General features: G+C 36.4%; 6 protein-coding genes across 6 annotated transcripts; 3 read left to right on the top strand and 3 right to left on the bottom strand.

Moving 5' to 3' along the window:
• Nucleotides 1–1,191: 1,191 nt before the first annotated feature.
• Nucleotides 1,192–1,710, top strand: EAF02_009776 (uncharacterized protein; the record flags this gene model as incomplete). The annotated part of the gene is made up of 1 exon (XM_038905824.1): nucleotides 1,192–1,710. One exon carries the CDS (start codon nucleotides 1,192–1,194, stop codon nucleotides 1,708–1,710), a length of 519 nt encoding a protein of 172 aa, XP_038754247.1.
• Nucleotides 1,711–15,194: 13,484 nt separating this feature from the next.
• EAF02_009775 (uncharacterized protein) lies at nucleotides 15,195–16,828 on the top strand. The gene is made up of 3 exons (XM_038905823.1): nucleotides 15,195–16,051; nucleotides 16,107–16,415; nucleotides 16,475–16,828. The coding sequence occupies exons 1-3, from the start codon at nucleotides 15,197–15,199 to the stop codon at nucleotides 16,592–16,594; spliced, it is 1,284 nt and encodes a 427-aa protein (XP_038754246.1). The 5' UTR covers nucleotides 15,195–15,196; the 3' UTR covers nucleotides 16,595–16,828.
• Nucleotides 16,682–18,035, bottom strand: EAF02_009774 (uncharacterized protein; the record flags this gene model as incomplete). Its single annotated transcript, XM_038905822.1, has 3 exons — nucleotides 16,682–17,331; nucleotides 17,477–17,833; nucleotides 17,891–18,035. 3 exons carry the CDS (start codon nucleotides 18,033–18,035, stop codon nucleotides 16,682–16,684), a joined length of 1,152 nt encoding a protein of 383 aa, XP_038754245.1.
• A 992-nt stretch (nucleotides 18,036–19,027) lies between these two features.
• EAF02_009773 (uncharacterized protein) lies at nucleotides 19,028–20,537 on the bottom strand (the record flags this gene model as incomplete). The annotated part of the gene is made up of 5 exons (XM_038905821.1): nucleotides 19,028–19,699; nucleotides 19,847–19,936; nucleotides 20,006–20,361; nucleotides 20,415–20,461; nucleotides 20,521–20,537. 5 exons carry the CDS (start codon nucleotides 20,535–20,537, stop codon nucleotides 19,028–19,030), a joined length of 1,182 nt encoding a protein of 393 aa, XP_038754244.1.
• Nucleotides 20,538–21,267: 730 nt separating this feature from the next.
• EAF02_009772 (uncharacterized protein) lies at nucleotides 21,268–22,304 on the top strand (the record flags this gene model as incomplete). Its single annotated transcript, XM_038905820.1, has 3 exons — nucleotides 21,268–21,370; nucleotides 21,423–21,849; nucleotides 21,929–22,304. The coding sequence occupies 3 exons, from the start codon at nucleotides 21,268–21,270 to the stop codon at nucleotides 22,302–22,304; spliced, it is 906 nt and encodes a 301-aa protein (XP_038754243.1).
• Nucleotides 22,305–22,516: 212 nt separating this feature from the next.
• Nucleotides 22,517–24,617, bottom strand: EAF02_009771 (uncharacterized protein; the record flags this gene model as incomplete). The annotated part of the gene is made up of 4 exons (XM_038905819.1): nucleotides 22,517–23,734; nucleotides 23,786–24,052; nucleotides 24,105–24,235; nucleotides 24,287–24,617. The coding sequence occupies 4 exons, from the start codon at nucleotides 24,615–24,617 to the stop codon at nucleotides 22,517–22,519; spliced, it is 1,947 nt and encodes a 648-aa protein (XP_038754242.1).
• Nucleotides 24,618–24,813: the final 196 nt, after the last annotated feature.

The following is a 24,813-nucleotide window of genomic DNA, read 5'->3' as shown; positions in this document are numbered from 1 at the left end:
CAGGGGGAGGGATGGTCAGAAGATACTTAAATAGTTTAGTTTCAATGGAGAAAAATTGCATTTAATTAGACATGGTAATATGATCTAGAATCTAGACGCAATAAGACACACAGCACTCTCCTCAGAGCTCGAAATCTTATTACATTAGATGGGGAGGCGTCTCTACACCCTGGACATTGGCTCAATAGATTTTTTTGAAACTTTGATAGAGAGTATAAGACAACTCAAGACAAATCAATGTAATCTACCATAATGAAAATGCATAGGTATAATCATATACGATGTGCATGCTTGTTCATCATGGTTTGATGGTTGATAGTTTGATAAGCTGTACTTCTTAGCTAAAAAGTTCAGCCCTACAGATGGCTCGAGCGTTTTGAACTATCAAGATCAACATTTACCTTAAGACAAACAAACTAATGGAAACCAAACCCCAGACTCAACCATTTCATCAGGATCACCTACAATCATTACCATAACTATTACCATAACCATCAAAATCCACCACCGTCTCATGGCCACCCTATGCTTCTAGATTCTACATACTAGTCCAGTCCTTGCTTCATTCCTTTACTAGCAGAATGATCCGACAAAGCCTTTGGAGTTCACCCATCTCGAATGCACTCCTCAACAAATCACGCAAATGTAGACCACATTTCAATATTTTTCACAATATACAAAGGCAATCCTATCTTAAACATGTTCGTTCCTCCCTATATTTCTCTAATTGAAATCCTTGACACCTACCCTCAAATTCTATATTCAGCAAAGATCAACTTTGCTGTATAATCACATAAGGTGTACTTTGCTAATAATAATGTAGGATCAAATAGATGTAGCCTATCACCTCCTAGGGAGCATTCCTCTCAGTCATGAAGACATCGGGCTATTTGAAAAGGATTGTTTTGAATCAATCAACAAAACGGTCAAGGAGCAATTAGATATGATGAAATTGGTTGGCCACAGAGATACCATCACACACGAGAAGATAATCACAAACAATCCCAGCCTTCACGAGAAAAAGAACCTCACATTTGACGAAAAGTTGAAGGAGCTGAAAGCAGATATTAGGGAGTGAAAAGAGAGAAAGTGAGGACTGAAAGATTGGAAAGAGTCTTGGAAGCAGAGAAAGTGAAGACTGAAAGATTGGAAAGAGAGAAGGCGTTAAGATATGAGGGAGAGACGGTCAATATGAGAAAGCGACTATGGGAAATGACGCGTGACAACACGGATTCTACGCAGAAGATATATGAGTCAACTTCGATGAGTACCGCTAGAAAGCAACGAAATCGATCCGCACATCAAACTGATTTGGACACAGTGATTAAGCTAGCCGATAAAGATCCTGAATCTTATGACATCCTTTTAGATGCGATATATGGAGCGTCAAAAAAAGATATCAAACTCCTGATTGACGCGGACAAGACTGGTGGGAATCAAGTTTATAACATCTTGAATGACCGTGGTTCGGCTTTCCACAATCATTATGCCAATACTTGTATAAAGCCTTTCAATTTTTGGTTATCAGTAGTGCGCGGTCTTCAAAGTATACAATCAAATACAGGGAACAAACCATCTTCTGATCACGAAAGTTGTGTTCGAAAACAAAAGGCTGAGGTCCAGAAATCGATTCGAAAATGGGATGCAGCTCTTGAAGTGGATAAGTCCAAGAGAGATACCAATACTGAGAATGTCAAAGGAAAATTCTGAAGGATTACGAAGACAGAGATCTGATTCCATGTATACAGAAATTTTTTTTTCCTAGAGGAAAAAGTAAGGTTTCATGAAATTGAGGGGATGAAGTAGAGGAACTAGAAGAAAGGTATTGGTGGGTTGGGAGCGAGAGTGAGGGGTAAATGTCTCTATGATGATATAAAATACAAACATTGAATACGGAGTATGGAAAGTTAGAGTGGAGTTAAACACAGATACCTATTTTGATTTATTATAGCTAGTACTATTGATGGATAAGAAGAGATAATATGAAGTGCATCAAGGTTTAGTTTTAGATAGGTATCAAATAATGCCAGTCAGTACTTCTTGACATTGCTATGTTTATGCTGTTATAATATTTGTGAATATTGCTGTGAAGTAACATTGAATCAGTAGTAATGTGTATGTTAATTGTAAAAAGTGGTTTATCAGATCCTAAAGGTGGTAAACAACTCTTTCTCGTCAATTTCTATCCACTCATAGATCCATTCATCTATATTTCCATCCACCCATCCATCACATTCGCATCTTTTAATTCATCATAAATAAGGCTGGAGGGGATATTGAATCAGATGAGAGAGTTGAGATTAAGTGATTTTATATATCATACATAGAGGAAGCGAAAAAGGGAGAGGGGAAGATTGGCGTGTAGCTCTGCTCTGGCGTGGTATACCCTAAGATTTTTTGAGACAATTCATTGTTTTGAAATTTGAACTATAAGAATTAAAAAATTTATGGCACCTAGGTATCTTTTCCTCGAGCATAGCTAAGATTTGTTGATAGCAAAATCGAAGATCATGTTGAATTGTGGAATGACTGAATCAGGGAATGAAGAATTAATCGAATCGCAGGGAGCTTTGAGTTTGATTGAATTCCAGAGAATCTCAGAGTTAATTGGAGCATAACTGGTATGAGAGCAAAGGATGGTGTGATCAACTGGTACTGTATTAGTCTCTGTACCTACTCGACAGGAGTAGATCCGGGGGGAGTTTTGGTGAGGATTGTTTGGTCGCTACTCATCTAAGCGAGTACCTAGTGTCTACCTGTCGGGATATCGATCATGTGATCTAAGAGGGCACTGTATTGCACTAGCGTATGTACTAGCGTATGCACTAGCGCTAGCACTTCTACTATATTAAATACTAGCTTCCCATAGTTAATAATGATTAAGAACAAATATAATCATAATAGATTAAAGTACTATACACTTTATTAACCCCAAATTGATACCAATATTAATTAGTGATATCACAAATTAGAGCCTTGGATTTTACTACAAAACACTAGGTGTTTTGAAGTGGTTTTTAAAATTGATAGAAATTCTGAAGAGACTATAAAGAAAATATTATTATACTTAATATAGTATACTATCTTCTTTATTATACTAAAAAGTATACTCCGGATAATTGTATCAGAAAAATATATTCAAAAGGTCGATTTTGTCAATTATAAACGAATCGAGCTTGCGTCCATTATGCATTAGCCTTTGTACTGTACACTGTACAGGGTAACCCACAAACTTTTATCTAAATACCTTTATAAAACACCCTTTTACCCTTTCAAAAACATTTATACCCATATCTACAACTTTCGAAATACCTACAACTTACGAAATATTTATTTTCATATATCATTATATCGGACAGTAACAATGCCATCAATTCAACCGCCCCTAAGGTTATCAATAAGGATTTATATATAGAGAAGGAAAAGGAGTACTGTAAGGAGTGGTTAAGTTTATTAAAGGAATAATAGATTAATAATAAGGATATTGTATTTGATACTAGAGAGTTTATTAAATATGTTAAATTCAAACACAAACAATATAACTATAAGAACATCAACAATAACAAGCTTACTGGGTCTTTTATAATAACGTCAATATATTTATGGTTGGACAATTCGCAAAGATTTATTAGATGGATGTATGAAAGCTATGTATAGTACTATGTATTTAAGGAATATTGATATCAAAGATAGATATTGAAGTATATCTAGCTTTATACAATCAATCTCATAGGTTTATTATAGGTGTATGAACAAAAAACCAGGTTTAGAAAGTTTTGAAGGATTGCAACATTAAAAAGGCCTAAATTTAAATCCAGGATGATTAAACAGATTTATCGAAAACAACTTCAAATACGATGATGATTGAAAAGATAATAAAAACGGTAACTGGAAATGGTAATGAAAATGGACTAGAAATGATAATGGAAACGGACGATGAAAAAGGAGATCCTAACAATGATAATAACAACAACAATGAAAAGAACTACAAGGGATAATTGCGATAGGGATAAAAACCATTGATAATATCCCAACTATTCCAATAAACAATCTTTTAATCAGTTATTAAAATTCTACATCAATAAAGAGAAATATAATGGGGATAACAACAATTTCGACTTCAAACTCTCGATATTCTATGAGATTATATAATATGCCAAGATATCTATAGATTTGCAATACAAGGCGTTTCTAATTATACTTAAGGATAATGTATTTTAATTCTTTTATGTTAACTACGATTTATTACCATCGATATTTAAGGAGCTTTGTACTTATATACAAAATAACTTTGAGGAAGAAAAGTATTAATACAATATACTATCTAATAAAACAATATTATTCTTAAATCAATTAAAAAGAAGTATAAAAATAAACTACTCAATAAGTATCTTATTATTATAATCAAAAAACTATGTATACTGTAATACCGATTTGATTCTGTTATACAATAAACATCCTATCTATATAATAAACTTATATTTATATAGTAAAAACATAAAGGCATGCAATCTGATTTGTTTTTAACCCCAAAAAAGAGGTGTTCGGTTTATATCAATCAATTGTAATAATCTATTAATATATAGGGAAAGATTATATAAGAATAAAGAAAATAAAGGTGCTATTTATTGATAGGAGGATTTGGTAATAATAATGATCAAGGTGGTTTTAGGGACTCTAGAAGGTGGTAATTCAAATATAACAGTTTAAAAGCAATATCCATAATAAGTTCTAATAAAATCTAATTCTTCAAATCAATATAAGTGGGTACTGGATATACAAAAAAGAGGGGTATCGATGACAAAGTATTCTTAGAAGGAATAAGATAAAAAAATCATATGAATATTGGGAAAAGATTAAGGACTAATAGCAATAGTATATAATAGTACTAGGAACTAATAATTGATTGAATATAAGGAAAGGCTACTAATATAGAGTCTAATTTAGAGATTGAAATGGGTTAATTCTTTATGAATCTTGATATGATAATAATAAAGAAAAGATATTTTTTTATAATTCAAAATCTATCAATAACCAGGAATATTTAATCAATTGTTAATTAATATTTTCCTATATACAATTACTAAAAACTCTATTGAGATTATTTTACCTATAGAGAATCCAATAGATATCTTTTACACAAATTATATAAGCAAGAAGTTTTATGGTATATGTATCGATACAGCTTATACAAATAAATCTATAATTAAAATTAAACAATATTATATATAACGACAAATATGCCTGGTAATATATAATCTATAAATAGTAGGAACTGCGAATATATATTTTGAAAAGGGGATTGTAATATCAATAAAATCATTTTGTATCAATATACCATTTGGATATATCGACTTTCACATTGTAGATGCCGACATTCCATTTTTATTAGGATTTGAGAATATAGACCGACTTAAAGCATTTTACAATAATATCACCAACAAATTCATTAATCCAACCAATCAATACTCTGTTATTATTTATTTTATTTATTTATTTATTTATAGTGATTAACATCTAATATCTGATCTCCCAAGGGGTATTCTAGATATACTAAGGAGTGGGCCTACAGGCCGCTAGTGTTCCAGCTGTTTATAATAGTATAATGTTAACTAATTAGGGGCTTATTGCCTTTAGTGTTTTTTTGCTTAATACTGCTTATAACAATCCTGTGGCTGTTCTGTTTAAGAATTTGTGATCTTATTCTAGAGGGTTTTGTTTTGTATATTGTTCAGGTATTGGCGAATAATCGGGTCGATTGTTATTGATTGGGAGAGCACTCAAAATGCTTATAGCTAATCGGTGCGGGTTTTAGATTGATTAAAATAAAAAGCTTATCCTTAGGGTATTAAAATAAATTGATATTTATATAATTATATATAGTTTGGGTATATTCTAATGTAGAATCTAGATTTGATAAAAAGATTAATAAAGCTGTATTGTGATTGTAGGATACAATTAATATATACTATTATATCCCATTCAGATTATAATCGATTTAGTATAAGTGACTAGTTATTATATGTCTAATTATTAATTGAATATTGAAAGAAATGTAATAGGCTTTTTTTGATTCTATATGTATAAATATTTTTATTATTTTTATGGTTGAATTTGGTGTGATAAGCTGTAAAGTCATTATATCTGGTTTGTATTGCTATAAATCTATATAATACTTTATAAAAAAGTTTAAAGCTTTCTGGCTTTGAGGTATTATATACCGGCTTTCATACATTATATATTTCAGAGATCAGGTCTCTTTTCGTATTCCATTATTTACTCTCTGAGTACCAACATTTAGTATATAAAACAGAGCAAAAATTGCTAACAATGGAGAGGTATGATGGGCTAGAATCAAATAATCTAGTTATACCCTGATTGGTAAGATAATCAACTACCTTATTACCCTCTATTTTAGTATACCCAGAGAACCACTTGATTGTAATATTATAGTGTTGTATTACTTGATGGCATTTATGATAAACCTATTAAAAGGAATCAGTAATGTTTCCTTGTATTTTTCAAATCACTAAAATACTATCAATATATAGTTATATTCGGCCTTGATAAAGGCATTTAATAGTGTTCAGGAGGCGCTCCAATCCCCACCACACGCCAATCGCCTCGGTATTAAAGATATATGACTATTCGTATATGCGGTCATAACCACTATCGATCTATTGCTTATTGTGGTAAATCACAAAACTGTATCCTACACAATAACCACATTTATTGTATTATTTGGATTTATTTGAGAATACAAAGTAATCTTTTTGGGGAATTAGATTCTACCAGTCTTTAAATACTTTTGTAATATCCTCTTTATTTATACCATTAATTAAATCAGTGTGGTATTTAGAGAAAAAGTGTGGCTGTAGGAGTCTAGAACACTCAATCATAGGGATTGCTTGTTCTATTTTCTACAATCTAATAATAGGATTTTTCAATATACCTGTACCTTATCCTCTTTTTCTGATGTATAACTTCAATTGATTTACAAATAGATATTATACATCCACTGTCTAAAGCCAAAACACAAACCTCAATTTGACTTGCTTTAATACAACAATTCTAGTTAAGAGACTAGCTTTTGTGAGGAATATGGTTATTAGAGTTGTTTTGTAGACGGGTAAAGCTTCCTGTACTGCATTGTGAATCGTTTTGCTGATTAGGTTGATGTGTTTCTTGATCTTGATACTGACTGGAATATAATCTGTATTTAGATGTTGTTTGTATAGCTTATTGAACCATACTTCGGAGCTGAAGAGGGTAATAGGGAGTATATAGGTAATGATTGCTTTTCGCAGGCAGGCTGTAGATGGTCCGTAGGCTGTATAAGCTATTGATTGGATGTGGGATGCAATGCGCATAGCTTTCGCGGTACGCGTTTTGATATGCTGTAAGAATGTTAGGCGCCGATTGAAGAAGATGCTAAGCCAGTGTAAGGTCGGTTGTGCTCCGTTGGTGAGTCCTAGAGGGGTTGGCGTGATAGAAATGAATTATATTATAACTACTTTCTAGAATATCTTATAATATAAAGTAGATTCGCTATATCTACAAACGCTTTCCTGGCTCACTTGTGATAAAACCACTAGTACTAGGCCTCTATAGAATCTTCTGACTATATTAAACCACCTATTACATAATTACCTTTGGAAGTTCTAGTTAGAATCAAAATCATTCCTTTATGTCTTTATTCCTGTTTACTTCTTAAGCCTATCTAATACTTCCATTATATTCTCTACCCTATAGTATCCGATTATAGACTGATATATACATCTGTCCTCTCAAGCTATATAGATAGTGTTGCTATTACTATCATTATATATTACACCTTACAGCTAATAGCCGTTTTATATTATCTTACCAAATCTCTCCTATACAACAAGGCCGACTATATCTCACAGGCTTGCTATTTCAAACCCCTAGCCAAATAGCCTTTCTATAATATTTCCAATTTACTAATCAAAGCTCTGCTTATAGAATTCATTCTCTCAATATATAATTTGTAATCGAAAATAAAGCATTAGGAGTATATTGTATATATATATTGTAGGATTAACCTCTATCTAAAATCCTCCGTCACTATAATACCAATCAAGCATTATCGAGTATAACTTACTAAAAGCATTCTTTCTATATCGAAACTCCTCTACTACTATACCATTCCTATATATTTAAAGATAAGATATTAAAAATATCCCTTTTCCTATTCTATATATACTCCCATTAGTTCTAATAGATATTATCCTAACCTTTATATACTTCCTATTATTTCTCTCATTATTTATAAATATCCAATTTAGTATACCTACAGATTGTATGTATTATTGGATTATAAAAACTCTGTACACTAACATTTCAAAGATATTCTATCGATTTTCGTTTATTAAATTAAGGATATCAGTTTTATTCCCAATATAGGCTTCAATCAGATTCAATTATATTATAAAAACTTCATTATCTGTTATTTCAAGAACTAATTCCGTTTTGCAAACACTCTGCTGTAATATACTCTAACTCTACTCCCCACACAGATTTATAAAGATATAGTTCTATATCAATCTTATTTTTATTTTCCTTTTATTATTAAATAATTTTTATTTTTATTATACTAGTAGTTTTTTATTCCAAATATTTTTGCAATCATTCTCTAATGATCAGCTATATATATCTTTGCTTCTAATATAGCCTCTGATTAGTATATAACTACCACCCAGCTCCAACTAACTCTATTTAGCTCTCCGATCATATGATCAAAGGTTTGTAGAATATATTACATATAGGTGAGAGTCATTATATCCCAATACTCTATTATTAGAAAACGCGGTTATACATTTTTGACATAAAAAGTAAATATGGATCAATTTATTCAAGAGTCGATTTGCCAGAATAACTACTATTTAACGATTACTGAGCTACAACACCTATATTGTCGATTTGGCTATCCATCCGCACAACGTTTTTATCATATATTATAATAAACAGGCTATAATAAGAGTAATAATATTATTAAGCATTTTACTAAATACTATAAACACTATCAAATATATAGCAAGTCACCAGAACATTTTAGATTCACTTTACCGAAGAATACTAAGTTTAACTATGCTATATACATCGATATTATATATATTACAAGAGAATTAGTTTTATATATTATCAACAAAGCAATACAATATCAAGTAGTTCGGTTTTTTAAAAACATTTCAGCTAAGTATACATTCAACAGCCTCCAGAAGTACTGGATTGATATATATATAGGATCACTAGATTACATTATTCATAATATAGGAAAGAATTTTATAAATAAGGAGTTTGTTTAGAATACAAAATCTATGTCAATTATCATTAAGAGTATACCAGTTGAGGTATACAACTCGATAGGGATTATAGAATGATATTATTATCCATTATATTGTATATATAAGATTTTGACAAAAAAACTTGAGAATGACAATTTAACGAAAATAATAATTCTATAAATGATAGTGAAAGCTGTAAACGACACAGTAAAACCAAATAAGCTTATTCCCATATTACTAGTTTACAAAACATATCCCAGATTGAATAATATCAACCCTCCAACCCCGATAATCATTCAACATACAAAAGTTACAAAAAAGATTATAACAGAAGTATATCATATACAAACTAAAAGATAGATCATAGAGACATTCAGAATAAGGAATGGATTATCTATAACATTAGTTCTTACTTTATCACTTAATTTATAAGTTTTAATATAAAGAGAAGGTAAAGATAATAATACATTAGGCAAATGAACTGAACCACACACCCTGATTAAAACGGATGGGGAAACATATAAAGTGGAACTTATTAGTGAACTGATTAAATTTCGATCTACATCAGTATAACCTTTTTATAAAGAATCTGAAAAAGTCGAGCCAAATAATATTAATATTATAAATAACGATGATAGTGATACAATAGTAATTGATACATCGTATATACCTGTATTACAACCACAAATACCTTCTCTAGCAGTACAACCAGGTGTACAACTATAACATCGAATGCATAGCAATTTGATCAATATAGTCAATATAACGGATTTCGATAATAAACCACAATCGCAATTGATTGTATTTTTGTAAGATAATACATTTATACAATATAAGGAATTACGACATAAGGAAGTTGACAATTTGATAAAGAATAGAGTCTTTAAAATTATCTCAAAAGTTAGCATATCGCTTGGAATACAACTATTTAAATCTCGATTTGTTAACGAAATAAAGGAAAAAGGAACTAATAAAGTATATGCAAAATCACAATTAATGGTTTAAGTATATCAGAATACAGACAAAACCATTGTTTTAATACAATCACCAACTATTCAATGTGTTAGCCAGTATATTATTTTTGCACTTGCTGCTATTTTGTGAGTGTCAAACAAGCATATTCAGATCTATTTACGGGATATTATATAGGCATATATTTAGTCGATTACAACTTTGAATAGACCTATTTATATAGAAACACCAGTAAAGGTTGGATTTGATGATGGATATGTACTTTATATTGTCAAGCCTTTATATGGTATCCCAGAGGTAGGAAACCATTGGTTTAGAATCTACCACAACCATTATAAGGATAGACTAAATATAACACAATCCATATACAATTCTTGTTTACTCTATTTAACTAATTATATCGATATTATAGGACTTCAAATCGATAATACTCTTATAATTGCAGACAAGAGATTCGCATATTTAGAATAAGAGAAGTTAAAGAAGACTGGTTTTATAGCTAAAAACAGAGAATAGTTTATTGAAAACTATTTACTCAAGTTTAATGGTGGTTTGATTATTTTCAAAAATAATAGGATTTATTTGAATCAAGAAAAACAATATAATAATCTCAGAATAGTCACACCGGGAAATGTCGATATACACAAAACAAAAAAAAAAGTTCAAAAAATGTTATTTCGAAGAATCAGTATATCGCTTAACACATAAGAAATATATATATTGCAACTATATATCAACCAGAGGCATCATACTATCTTTCTATTACTACCCAAATAATAAATCCGAAGGAGAAAGATACTATCAAACTTAATAAAGTTATCAAATGGTAGATGGACAATCCAAAAAGAGGATTTACATTCATATCTCTCAATATGAATTCTATCAATTTAATTGTTTTTATCAATACATCCTTTACTAACAATACTAATCTATCATCACAAATCAGCTATATTATATACCTCGTAGATAAGTATAGTAATACTAATATCATTTATTGGATATTGGTTAAATACAAGAGAATCATTAGGAGTGTATTAGCTTTTGAACTATATACACTAATTCTAGATTTTGATATCGAAACTATTATTAAAGATATTATTAATATTATTCTCAAATCTAAAAAGTGAATATCATTTATACTTTGTATAGATTCTAAATTATTATATAATCTATTAACTAAACTCAGTATAAATATAGAAAAAACGATTTTTAATTAATATTATGACTTTACGATAATACTATAAAAATAGGGAGATCATGGAGATTAAATAAATTGATAGGAAATCAAATCCTATGAATATTATAATTAAAAACGGTGTATGTCAAGCTTTAAAAGACTTGATTGATATTAATAAAATAGTTATTTAAATGATGTATTAAATAAAAAGAGAATAGTAAAAGGGGAGCTAAGGAAATAAGAATAGAATACTGTGCTTAAGATTGAATAATAGGCTTAGGCTTAAAGCATATAATCCATTCAACTTAAGAATTGCCAGTATCGGGATATCGATCATGTGATCTAAGAGGGCACTGTATTGCACTAGCATATGTACTAGCGTATGCACTAGCGCTAGCACTTCTATTATATTAAATACTAGCTTCCCATAGTTAATAATGATCAAGAACGAATACAACCACAATAGACTAAAGTACTATACACTTTATCAACCCCAAGTTGATACCAACACTACCTTTTAACTGACGATATGAGCATACAATGATGCAATAAATGATACTATCTAATACATGTTATTTCTCGCCTTTCCTTCAACTGATAGCCATACCCAAATACGTGGTCTTCATCTGTCCTTGCATGAAACATTGTTCACACAAGAAAATTATTATAAATTATCTTATTGGCTCACCAAATAAAAATATCAAAACCACAGGGTGATAAACCTACAATCTCATACACCTCCCACTTTCCTTGACACAAATCAAAACACTCCAAATCCTTTCAAAATCAAAACATATCATAAATCTTCCAGAGAACAAACACTTCATCTCGATACAGAAGTAGCGTTCTCAAGTACAATTATTAAAGCGACGACGAGGACAAGTGCGGTACTTGCTAAGATAATTTTCTTAATATTGGAAGACATGTAGTCCGACACTTGTTCTTCGGTGGCGATACAGCTTCAGAATTTCAAAGATACATTTCCACTTCGCAGAAGAAGCCAATTCTCGCATTAGTTGAAAACGATAATAATGCAGATTTCCAGAAGTCTCAGTCTCTTTTTACATGCAATCCGGTAATTAATCTCTCTAATATAAGTTCTTAATAGCGCAGGGCGTTGTAAATACGCCTGTCTAGCATGTTGAACTAAAAATTCCTGTAAGGTTTTGAGGTCCGATGATCATCGATATCAATTCTCAAACTTGACACGAGGGGTCAAGATGCCACCTAAAATTGCATCTACTATCTCACCTGCTCATGATTTTCTTTCGGAATCACAATTGCGAGGCAAGGACTTTGCAAAATTTGAGGAATCCTAACCGATTAGATTCAAACTCTTCATCGATACTGTTAATTCTTTGGATCAATCCGCAAGTGAGATAGATGAAATGTAATTAACTTTCGTTCCTTCATGGTGAAAGTGCTGGAAATGATGAAGATGATTGTTGTCGTGGCGATAGATGTTGGTGTGACTCATACGATGATGAATTTTATCGTCTTAGACAGGAACCGCGTTTGCAGCTATTGTGATCGTGATGATAACAAAGAAGCTTCCCATGAGATTGATTGCCATGCTGGAGTTTGCGATGGAATTCTGGATCACATGAGTTTAGATAGTGAAGTGAAGTTTGAGGAAAGACTTGGTGGGAAGACAATTGTGGTTAGGGAGTTGATTAAAGCGAGACAGGAAAGAAGATGGAACTTGCAGTCTCCTTTAGAGGTGTTACTACTCGCACTATGTAGAGATGAGGTTGTGGCTTTCTACGAACAAAGAGGATGAGCTTGAGTAGGGGTCGTCATGAACAATTGGGTTTCTGACCTCTTCTCTTCTTTTCTTGATCTTTTTTATCATTTGCTTTTAGATTTATGAGATATGTATTCATATAACAAAGAATCAAAGCTTTCGGGTAACAGGAGACTCTACGAGAATTTAATTTACCTTTGCTCAAGGGGCGAGCGTTACAGCCGCAAGAGTGTCAATTTTTTTTGCAATGGCGGCGAGCATTAAAAAGAGAAGGCGTATGAGTTTGCAGGAAAATCACTCACCTAGTCGGAAGAGTAAACCTCGCTCTCAGTATACACCCTAGTGATCAACGCACCCTCTCATATTCGGGTTCAGCTATGACTAATTTGTGTCGCTCGATTAAGGAGGGAGCAGAAATCAGATTTGACAACTGGTTCAACATTCAGTTCTCGAATCTAATTACTTGCCTTAGCATAATCGACTTATTCCGAAAGTCTTCAATGAGCGCTCCCAATGCTTGACTGTAGCATGTTCATAGACAGATGAAAATCGATGAGGCTGCGGGGGGCTCCTGCAGAACAAAATGGAACCGTGACTGTGACGCCGAATTTACCAGCTGTACTACCCACGCCGGAACAGCATGAGATTGATACGGAGGAGAAAATGAGAAGGATGAGAAAAACACTTGGGTTTGGGGAAACTACTACTCCGCTAGAAAATTTTCTCTGAATGGCGGCGATACGGTTGTGTAAATTTGCCTCGACAACCGGAAAACGGTAGACAATGGAGAACGCATCCATAAAAGACCACAATGCCATCTGTAACACAATCTATTGTTCTGCATCTACCAATTTACCGATCGGGCACTCTCGCAAAATTCATAAGTTACAACTGGCTCTGGATTTGCGCAGATCAAACTAGATACTGGACCTCTTGTAACAGAAGCTTTGAGGGAGAAGGTCAAGCGCCTGCGCTGTACTTATCGTGATCTCACTACTATAAACTTAAGCGATCCCTTTTCTACCGGGCTTTAAATCCTGAATGCAGTCAAGCTAGGAATTGTTCCACAGAAATTCGGACACAAGTCACTTCTTAGCACTAGCGAGCTTGATGGGTCAACGAATTGATTTATGAAGGACAATCTGTAGGCATGCACGAATATACTTCAGTCAAAAATGAGGAACCATCAGACTGTAGGTACATAGGAACTTACTAGTATATTCTTTGTTATGAGTCGGAGAGTAAACAACTTCGATAAGAGAGATTCTCTTGTGAATATGAGATGCTTTTATTATAACATAAGTACTATAGATCATTGAGAAGGATTTCAAGAATCGAGAATTGAAGATATATAAGTGTCACGGGACCACCTCTGGGAGCATTCAGAAGCTTTACCGCTATGCTACAAAAGCATAAAAGACTAGGAGGTAGAACTAGAAGTTCTACCTTGCTCTCACATATATAGCAGGACAGGACAGGACAGGACAGGAAGGGCTAGTGTCACTTCGTGACAATAAGAGAAATATTAATAGAGGTTTATCTCCTTAATATTCTTACTATCTGTAAGAATCATATTATATATGAATATAATTACTGCTTTTATACTCTTTCAGTTTATTTATTGATTATGAAATAATGAACAGTTAATAGTTTAATAATAATATTTAAATGACTATGGATATATTCCTAGAACTCAAAAATAAACTAAGCTTTCCAATCAATCATAATTAGTAGAAATAGATTATAAAATTTCCAGGTATTTTAAAACCAAATAAACACATTCTTCCCTTCGACCAAGTCACTTAACTCCGAATTGACCGAGAAAAACTGGGGATGCGGAGATGACGGGAGGATCAGATAACTTAGATGCAACTACAAACTCCGACGTATAACTTAAGTCCGTCGCTAGCTCTTTTGGGCGCTTTGCTATTATATATCTATTTAGTGAATATCTCGTCAGTCGTGAATTTCAGAAAGTCATTCTGTAACACTTCGTTACTGAATACACACCACCAAATACTTCGAAAGGGCTCTCTCATCATGGGTTTTATATTTTACTTGCAAATAGCAAATATAGCGTTTCATTTCCTATTGAAATTCGGAAAGCAGAAAGTCACAGCAATCATTCACCGTTTCACATACCGCGCAACTTCCGATCCAAAAAATATCGTCATCATAGGCGGTTCGTTCTCCGGAATGCAGTTAGCGATGCTACTTTCCACATCCATGCCTACTGGATATAAAGTCACGCTGGTTGAAAAAAACACGCATATGCATTATTGTTTTGCTTTTCCGAGATTCAGTGTGCTGGGTGGTCATGATCACAAAGCTTTTATACCTTATGAGGGACTGTTGAGACGTGCGCCGAAAGGAGCTATATCTATTATTCATGAGAAAGCTATCAATATTCACAAAGACCATATTGAGCTTGCATCAAATGAGAAACTTTCTTATGAATACCTCGTTATCGCAACAGGTGTATCACAGCCTGCACCGGCTCGACTATCCGCGACAGATAAGATAGGGGGCGAAGGCGAATTGCGTGGTTATCAAAAAGCTATCCGTGCCTCTTCACGAATTGCAGTTGTTGGTGGTGGTGCAGTTGGAGTCGAGCTCGCAACTGATATCAAGAGCTTCTTACCAGATAAGAATGTGACGTTGATTCACTCTCGAGATCGTTTACTCGTTAGATTTGGACCACAGCTACATGAAGCGGCTTATAAGCGACTTCAAGAGCTGGGAGTGAAAGTTTATCTTAATGAACGACCTTCACTGCCTAATAGCAAGCCATTTATGCCATCGGAGACAGATATTGTATTTAAGGATGGTCAAGTTGAGACTTTTGATCTTGTGGTATGCGATGCCTATTATTGTATTTTCCCTTAAAGCCGATTGCTGACTTCAAAAGATATCATGCATCGGACAAAGCCCAAACTCCAGCCCACTCAAAACCCTTTTACCAGATGCTATCACAGAATATGGTTTCATTCGTGTAGAACCAACACTGCAAGTCAAAGCCGAAAATGAAAAACACAAAAATATTTTCGCTATAGGAGATGTTGCAGCTACTGACGGTCCAAAGATGGCATTCGCAGGCATAGCGCAGGCGGATGTTGCTTGTTCTAATATCCTTAAATTGATTCGAGAAAACCACAGTACACTTCAACCGTATGTTCCAAACTTTATTGAGGGAAAGATCAAGCTTAGTCTTGGAAAAGTAAGTAAACTATGGGTCCTCCGATTCTGAAGTCATTATCTAACTTTCGCATGGCATAGGACCGCGGGGTGTTCTTCATGGAGAATGAGAATGATTATTTACTAAAATTTTCCAATCATGATGCACCTGATATTGATGCTAGGAAAGCGTGGAAGTTCTTTGGAGTAAATATGAAATAATTGAAGGATTGAGTCTTGCTGCAGCCTCGATGCGTAGCATTTGAAAGAGCTTGCATTCGTTCTCTAATAGATAAAATATTCCTAAAATCAATTATGTAGAGAACTTCCATCTTCAGTCTCTTTACCAATTACACGTATCCTTTTACCCCAATAGTACAATACAAAACAGATGGGACCGCCTGATACAATCCATATAGAGCCCAACAGACTGTTGCCCCATCCGAACCCCAACTTTTCATAAAGCTGGGGCCCGAAGGTAGGTAAAATGAATCCCATAATGTTCGAACCCACTCGGGATGCCACATTTGCCCATGCCCCGTATTTACCAAATTCATACAATTCGTAAGCAAGAAGACCTTGACTGAATACCATATTCTCTAGGATCAAGACAGATGCACCGATGTCAACTACTGGCCATGGGCCAGTTACTTCGGCAACCCAGCTGTACCAGAACAGTCCAATCGGCATTAACATAGCACCATCCATTGAATATGGAACGCGGAACTCCGGTCTGCCATGATTGTTGTTTTTGTTGCTAAGACTTCTGTACAGCCAGTCCATGATACGACCCCCAATTTGAGACGCAGCTATTGCACCAATGGCGATTGCAATATAATGAAGAGCGCTGATAGATACAGTCTGATTGTAACGCTCTATATAAAGAGTGGCAGAAGTTGAATTCAAAATCGTGTAAATGCCAAAGCCAACTCCAAATGCGAATGTGATTAATTGAATCACTAGCCGATGTATTAATATCTGAAAGGGACGAACAAGTCCGATAGACAATTGATGAAAGAGTTCTTTTCAACATTTGGCAATAAATGTCCTTTCGGCGTCAGATGTGAACTCAGCTTCGGATTTGGCCTTTCGTCAAAGAAGAACTGGTGTATAAGATTCCCGAATGAAACAGTATCACGCTGAGGTTATGAAAACTCTTAAAAATCGACATGATCCAGAATATCCATGGCCACACCACCAATTGTGCGATAATGCCTCCAAAGATCGGGCCAAGCGCAGGTCCAAGGTAGGGTAGAAAAGATGCAATTGCGAGCGGTTTTCCACGTCCTCGTTTGCCATACATATCGGCTATGACGGGTCCAGTAAGCTTTGAGGAGTGGCAACCGTCAGTCAATGAGCTTTGAGGAATGGATCTCTTTGTAGTGATACATACCGTGATACCACCACTGGCTCTTATTCCCGTCATGAGTCTGGCCGTAATCATCAAAGCCTTCGAATTACCTAGTGGGCAGAGAGCATTCCACAAAATATACCACGCATTTCAAAATAGCCAAATACCTTTTCGACCAGTGACTTCAGAGAATGCGGCAGCCACGAAAGATCCTATGGCCAGATCGAGAAAGTAAGTAGAAAATATAATCTGAGCAGTATGGTTATCAATCCTCAAATCGCGGGAGATATCGCCAAGAGCAGCAGCAATCATACTGGCTGACATTAAAGTCACTAGCTGTCCCAGGGAAAATATGACACCAATTGTAATTTTACGCCATGACGGCCAATTATAAGTATTTTCTGGGTCATCTGAACTTTCCAGGTGCTCTGTCGAGAGATTAGTCTAGGCGTTTAAGATACACACTAGATTCACATACTCCGTATTCTTTTCTGAGTATTTCCAGATGTCGAGAAGCTTCATCGTATGGATTAAGCACTGATTGAATACCGTCTACATTTTGCTTCTGACCTGATAAAACTAGAATAGTTTTGTTATTTGAAGACGCAATGCCTTTTTTCTGCTGCAGTGTTCATAATTTAGGATCGATGACAAGATTCTTGTATATTTGGATTGAGATTCGGTATTCGACTACTAATAAAGAGGGACAAAAAGCGAGATAAATAGAAAGGACAATGAGTAAAGCTTTGCAAGTCATCAAAGTATTTGTACGGAGTAAATCTACCGAAAAGATCAGATTACCCATTGTGAAATCCAATTCTTCCGAACTTTCGGAATTGATCAACCCATGTACGGAGTTGAACTTTTCTCGGGATAAAATCCACTTGCTGCCACTTAAAATTATCAGATCCGCTGCGAAATTCTCTTTAAAGTTATCAGATCCGTCGAAACCTTGTCTAGTTTGCATACAGTCAGTCCTAGGCGCGTTTCTGCCTGCCTGTGACACTGCCGTGCATCTGTTGTCACGCACTGAACAGTCTACTTATCTCTCGGACCCTGGAATAGAAGCTCGTGTGCCACCACCAACCAGTCTTTACTATGGTTTGAAGTAGCTAGATGTGAGTCAGACACACTGGGAGTAATGCTTACTGATAACTGCAGTCAAGATGTCAAGATATCAAGATATCAAGATTATGGACAAAAGAATCCCCGGGGTCTGGAACAAATCTAATACACTTTCAAGGTTCTGATCAATCAACATTGCATGTTGAAAGAAAAGCCAGTCTCGGAAATCATTACCTACACTACTTGAGCGAATTTAGAAAACCTTTCGCTTTATCCTTCCAGCCACCATTAGGCTGCGGTAACGGTCCCGATTGTTGTACAGCGTTCTCATTCTCTCCCTCCATGGCAAATTGTAACATAGCTTGTACAACCATACCACCCATTTGTTTGCCATCACTCCAACTGATTCTCATTTCCCCTTTTTCCAACTGGCAACTCCTCTCATGTGGATATAAAGTATATCTTAAGCCACCTCCTCCAAACTTTGGAATCTCAGGTCCCTCCCATTCTTCCCATGGCCCCTCTAATTGCGGTGCACATGCAATATATATCTTGTTAGCCGGAAACTTGTTGTTCCCAAACCAAAGATATGGTCGTCCTTTAGGTGCTAGTTCCGGAACTCTAATGATTGCGCCTTGCGCCTGGACCGGAATGAGATTGACGAGTTGATGAAGTGAGTAAGAACGATCCCATACTTTGCTTTTTCCATCGAGAGTATGAATGAGAAATTCGTAATTCTCTCGCGAGGTAAAATCAGACCCCGATCGAATGCGTGCCCAATGATTCTTGAGGTCAAGGGTCGGAGATGGGGCATCCTTAGCACCAAAAAGATAAATATATCCATCATCTCCCACGACATAGGTTGTTATACCGAAATGTGGCTCATTTTCTCCGAAAATCATATTGTCGCTCTAATTCTGTGAGTAATCTAAGCTGGAAAAAGGCCACAAAAATTTGAGACCAAGAGCCGTAAATAGAACTTCTTATCCCAATTTTTGTGATAGATTGAACTATCACATCCCTTTGGGTATAAATAAATCGGAATTTGCACTACTCACCATCAGTCTGTCCACTTTCAAAGAATTGTCAGGTTGAACTTGAACCCGCGCAACACCTGTGCCAAAACTCTTGCCAGCCGTAGATCCATGCTTTTGATATCATTAGCCAAACCACATTCTACCAAGAACTTCCCTCATGCATTTCGAAATATTACTCACTGTATACATTTTCTCATAGAATACCCACCCATCTCTTGCTCCCGGAAAACCTTCAATGATACCCCCAAATACCCAATTCACGACCCGATTAATCTTTTCCTTGTTCTTTGGATCCTTCTCATACTCTTCTTCGCTGCGCGTGTGAGGGATGAATGATGGTTGATATGCGTTTTCATGCATGTATGTACAAGTTAATGGATCGTTTTGGGGATCTGGAACATAGGCAACAGTATTGTTGGAGACTCCAACAAAATGATTCGAGGAACTATGACAGAAAGTATCGCCGAACAGATAGTATGTGTTGCCCCCAAGGTATACGGGGCGGCCTATATCACGGGGATATCGACGGCCGGAAACTAGCAGCCGAGGGTTAGAGTATAATCATGAGGTCATAAGGATATTAACTTACTATCCTTGACTTCACCGAAAACTTGAATGTTTTTGATCTGAGGTGGCCTATGTGACAATTTTAGAAGTCATATCGAACAATGCTTTCGTGATAAGTTTAACCTTACCATTTCATGTGAGGCATTTTGCTGGCGCCGGATGGATATGAAGCTCTCAACAATCGGGGTAATATACAATATACTCTACGCAAAGAGTGTTGGGTGTGTTCTTTTATGCACTATCAAACCTGGAAGCATGCTCAATCTGCTGATGCTGCGTGATGTCACTATCACAGGCATACCTGTATACCTCGGTCGGTCAGCTCATACTGGTAGATAATATCAGGGTGTTAATCAGCCGTTGCAATCGCGCTTTCCCCCTATGAAGTTCCTTATCCACGCGGGGGAGATAATCCACTGTGTAGCTTTCTAGGTTGTTGATTGGTGCTTGAGCATTGGAGCTCTTATCTGAGATAATGAGAGGGGCTCGGGTATAGACGATATAAAATACGAATTAATAGTTTTTCTTGAACTTGGATGCCCGTTGATGATTTTAACAAAATATATGACAATCGATTGGGAATATTTACTTGCATAGTATGATAATAGTGTATATATCATGTATGCAAAGATAATTGGTTCAGTAATAAGCCACAATAATATATGCAAGTAAGCCCAACCCCTCCACCCCCTCCAAGCATCACCACAATATCTTCATTAAATTTCGCGTCTCATCATAATCCTCGATACTATCCTCATTATGAACCACTAACTTGTTTCAAATATTATAATTTTTCCTTTCATCTCTCTAGGTCATATATCCCCATCTCCGCCCCCACCCCACTCCCGCTCCCGCTCCCGCGCCCAACCCGCATAATGCTCCCCCGCAAACTCTCAATCTTCATCTCCTTCTTCCGCTTTGGGTTCGATTTTCAACACTTTCTGATTCTCCTCACATGTATCGGAATCGCCTGTCTTGGTAAGTAACATACCGTATTTAAAACTCCAGCCCTTTATTTTACATCACCCAGTTCTGAACCCCGTTTCCCTCGGAACTCCACCCCTCCACCCCATCCACCCAACTTCTAACCTCCAACTCACCAACCAGTCCTCCTCCCACTCGGCTGCACCACCCGCCCCACCCACACCATCTATCTCCTCTCTCTCTCCTACGCCTCCTCCCCCCCCCTCCCCTATCACCCAAACCCTCCACCGCAACCTCACCTCTCTCCTTCCTCCAAATACTCAAGACAGCTCTCTCATCATCCGCACCGGCTTTCGAGGAATATGTATGACTTCTCAACTCACAAGTTCGAGATGGGAATGTGCCCAACATGTCACGACATTAACGAATATAATCACGAGCACGACCACAGATATCAATATTGATATCGATCCCCTAAACCTCCTCAAGCTAGCCGAGTCAGTGAGGAAAAGAATTGTATTCGATGGATTGCTGTGCGTTTATTTGTTCTTCCCTTCTTCAAACCAAAACAATATCCATACCAAGAAATCTCAAGGCCCTAATACACCCCAGCTACATTTCCCTCCCCCTCGCCCTCCTAACTCTCCTCCTTCTCACCCTCATCCCCCGTTGGAAAACCGATCGAAACCCGGACACCAATTCCGAACGCCAAGTAAAATCCTTTCCCTCTCGTGCCCTCAGCATGACACTCTGCTTAATCAGCGGTAGCGCCTTCCTCTTCGCATTTACATCTATTCTCTGGCAGCATTTTGCCGCGGTGACTGCTTCGCGATTTATCGAGCGGATGAGTTATGGAAGTGTGGTGGCGAGAGTTGGGAGTAACGCTATGGTGATAGGATGGCTGGGGGTTTTGATGTTATGGTTTGCGTTTATGGGGTGTTTACTGATGGTTTTGAGTTTGAGGAAAGTGAGGAAGACTTTTGGGTAATGTAACGAGTTTCAGAAATGAGATAATATATCACTGAAAATTAGAAAGAATTATCATGCAACATCTTTTTCGTATCATCTATCGGCTATTCAATATCCAACATGCAAAATGGTATCATCGGATCATCTAAAAAATTCCATCCCCCAAAGAAAGAAAATCGATTAAAGAGTTATAACTCCCCGTCATGTCATGCAAATGAACCCAGGAACAAATCAATATCCCTTTAAGGTTGTATTTCCCAATGCTTCCTTCAGCTCTTCGACAAATAACTCCAGGCGACTAATCATCGAACCCCATTTTGGTAATTCATGATCAGCCGTACTTTGTTGGACACTGGAGCTCACCACACTAAGCTTCAAACTTGGGACTGCTGAGTTGTCAATTTCCGTGTCATTCAGAAGTGTGATGCGGTATTGGAGATTCTTTCTGAGATATGGTTCAACATCCACATCGTCCAGTGATCTCAGATGACCTTCTGAAATATCGTCAAGTAAGGCACTGGTAAGCGGGATCGTTCCTGTGACCAGCTGGTTAGGATCAGCTACAGAGGTACCTGAGGATGAAAGTTTTGCAAAGACGCAGTGAGTGCCGACTAGATTAGGTTCGAAGGACCAACTCGCGGGGTCATCATTGAAAGGTCCAAGGAAGACGTGGATAAAGAATGACCTGGAGAGGGCAAATTTCTCAACTTGAATATTGGCAATCCATTCAGTGTATTGACCATTTGGGGCGAGGGCGAGGGAAAAAAGATCATATGTTGAGTTAAGTTGGTGCTCCCGTCCTAATAATTTAGAAGTAAGACCTGGAATCAAGCCGCGAGAAACCGTTTTTGCCGGAGCCGTGGTCCCGTACAGAAGATTTATGGCCTTGATAGCTTGAGCAGTTGTATTTCCTCCTTGTAACGTTTCCGGATATGCGTAACCAAAAGATTCCGTTGATACAACATCAGAAGAAGTATAAAAGTCGTTTCCATCGGCGTTATAAAATGGTTTAAGTGGTGTAGATACATCTTGGGTAGTTCCAGCCGTCATGGTGAAAGTGCTATATGACGCTTCTCTGGGAGTAACATAACTGTCAGGGTTCAAGGTTTGCCAAATGGCAAAACAACGATCGATCATTGTATGGTGAAGAAAGAAAAGTGGATCGAAGGAAGAGTAATCGATATAAGCCATGTGGCCACCACTTCCTGTCAATCCATGAATTTGATCGTGAAGAGATTCAATGGAATCAAAATCTCCTGGGCTGGATGCGGTAATCCATGCTTCATTACTGAACGTGCTGTAGTCGTGATAATTGGTGAAGAGGTTGTAGAGACGGTTTCGGAATGAAGCAGCACTATTATCAAGCTGTTGGGCAACAAGGTTGTTCTGTGAAGTGGCAGATGCATCATTGGATGTGGGATATCTCAATGTTTGGGGAAATTGGCTGAACTAAGAGTTGTTAGTGGGCAATCCATTATGAATAATTCGTTTATAACTTACAGGCGCATCAGGTAACTCCGATGGGTCCAAAGGGTTGAAGTGATAACTGAACAATGGATTGGAAATTGTTTGAACGCCGGCAGGGCCATTGACAGTAATAGTTGGAGTCGAAACACTTGGGGGTAAAACACTCTCCCCAGCGGGTGGTACAACAGCCCAATCCCAATATGGAATACGGAAGTTGGCTGCAGCGGCAGTATACCTGTCTCTCTCGGCTCCAGCAGGGAACTGTGCTGCAACGAATACAACGATACTATGGAGTACTTGCTACAGAAAGTGTCAATAGATGTGTCTCAGATGGCATGCATAGGATGTCTACCTCATAAAGTGCCAAGTAAGGCCTGTGCCAAGTAGGGAAGAGAATCGAGACATGGGTACAATATCCATTATTTTCGTCACCGGGAGTTGCTTGAACTCCGTCATATGGAAGATAAGGTCTACCGTGAATGCCTGATTGAGAGGTTAGCAGTTTACCATTTACTAGGTAGCATCGATAATTACCGGCTATCTGATACCATGAACGGATATCTGACTGATTGATAGTTTGCATCATTGATACTCCCAGAATATATAGCTCCCAGAGATCCGCATTCTTTTGTAGATCCCGGATTTCTTGACGAACTGGTATTGATGAATTTGAGCTGTTAAATGAGATTCCAGTAGTGGGCATAGGAGTAACATCCCGTTTCAAAAGTGCTCCGATGTCTACACCATAATCATAACCCCTTGGTCGATGATCGTGAGGTCTTGGGACTGCTTGTGCTGTTTGTGAGAGGAATGAACCAGCAATGGTAAGGAAAGACACGATTGAGGCTCCTCGAAAGAAGACCATTTTGATAAGAAATCGCAAATTATCAGGGAGAAATCTCGCAAATATGGCGGATGATCTTCAGGTAAAGTCCTCTTCAATGTTATGGCAATGCCGTAGTAGTAAAGACTGCGATTGGCGATGGACTTAAATATTAAGGGAGTGAAAAGTAAACCAGAAGAAAAGTTTGAGAGGCCGCAGCTTCAGATTCACCGGATGA

Source organism: Botrytis sinoallii, assembly GCF_014898435.1.
Source record: "Botrytis sinoallii strain Bc 23 chromosome Unknown BSIN_022, whole genome shotgun sequence".
NCBI lineage: Eukaryota > Fungi > Ascomycota > Leotiomycetes > Helotiales > Sclerotiniaceae > Botrytis > Botrytis sinoallii.
The sequence above is the reverse complement of the archived record's forward strand: the minus strand, read 5'-3'. Positions and strand labels throughout refer to the sequence as shown.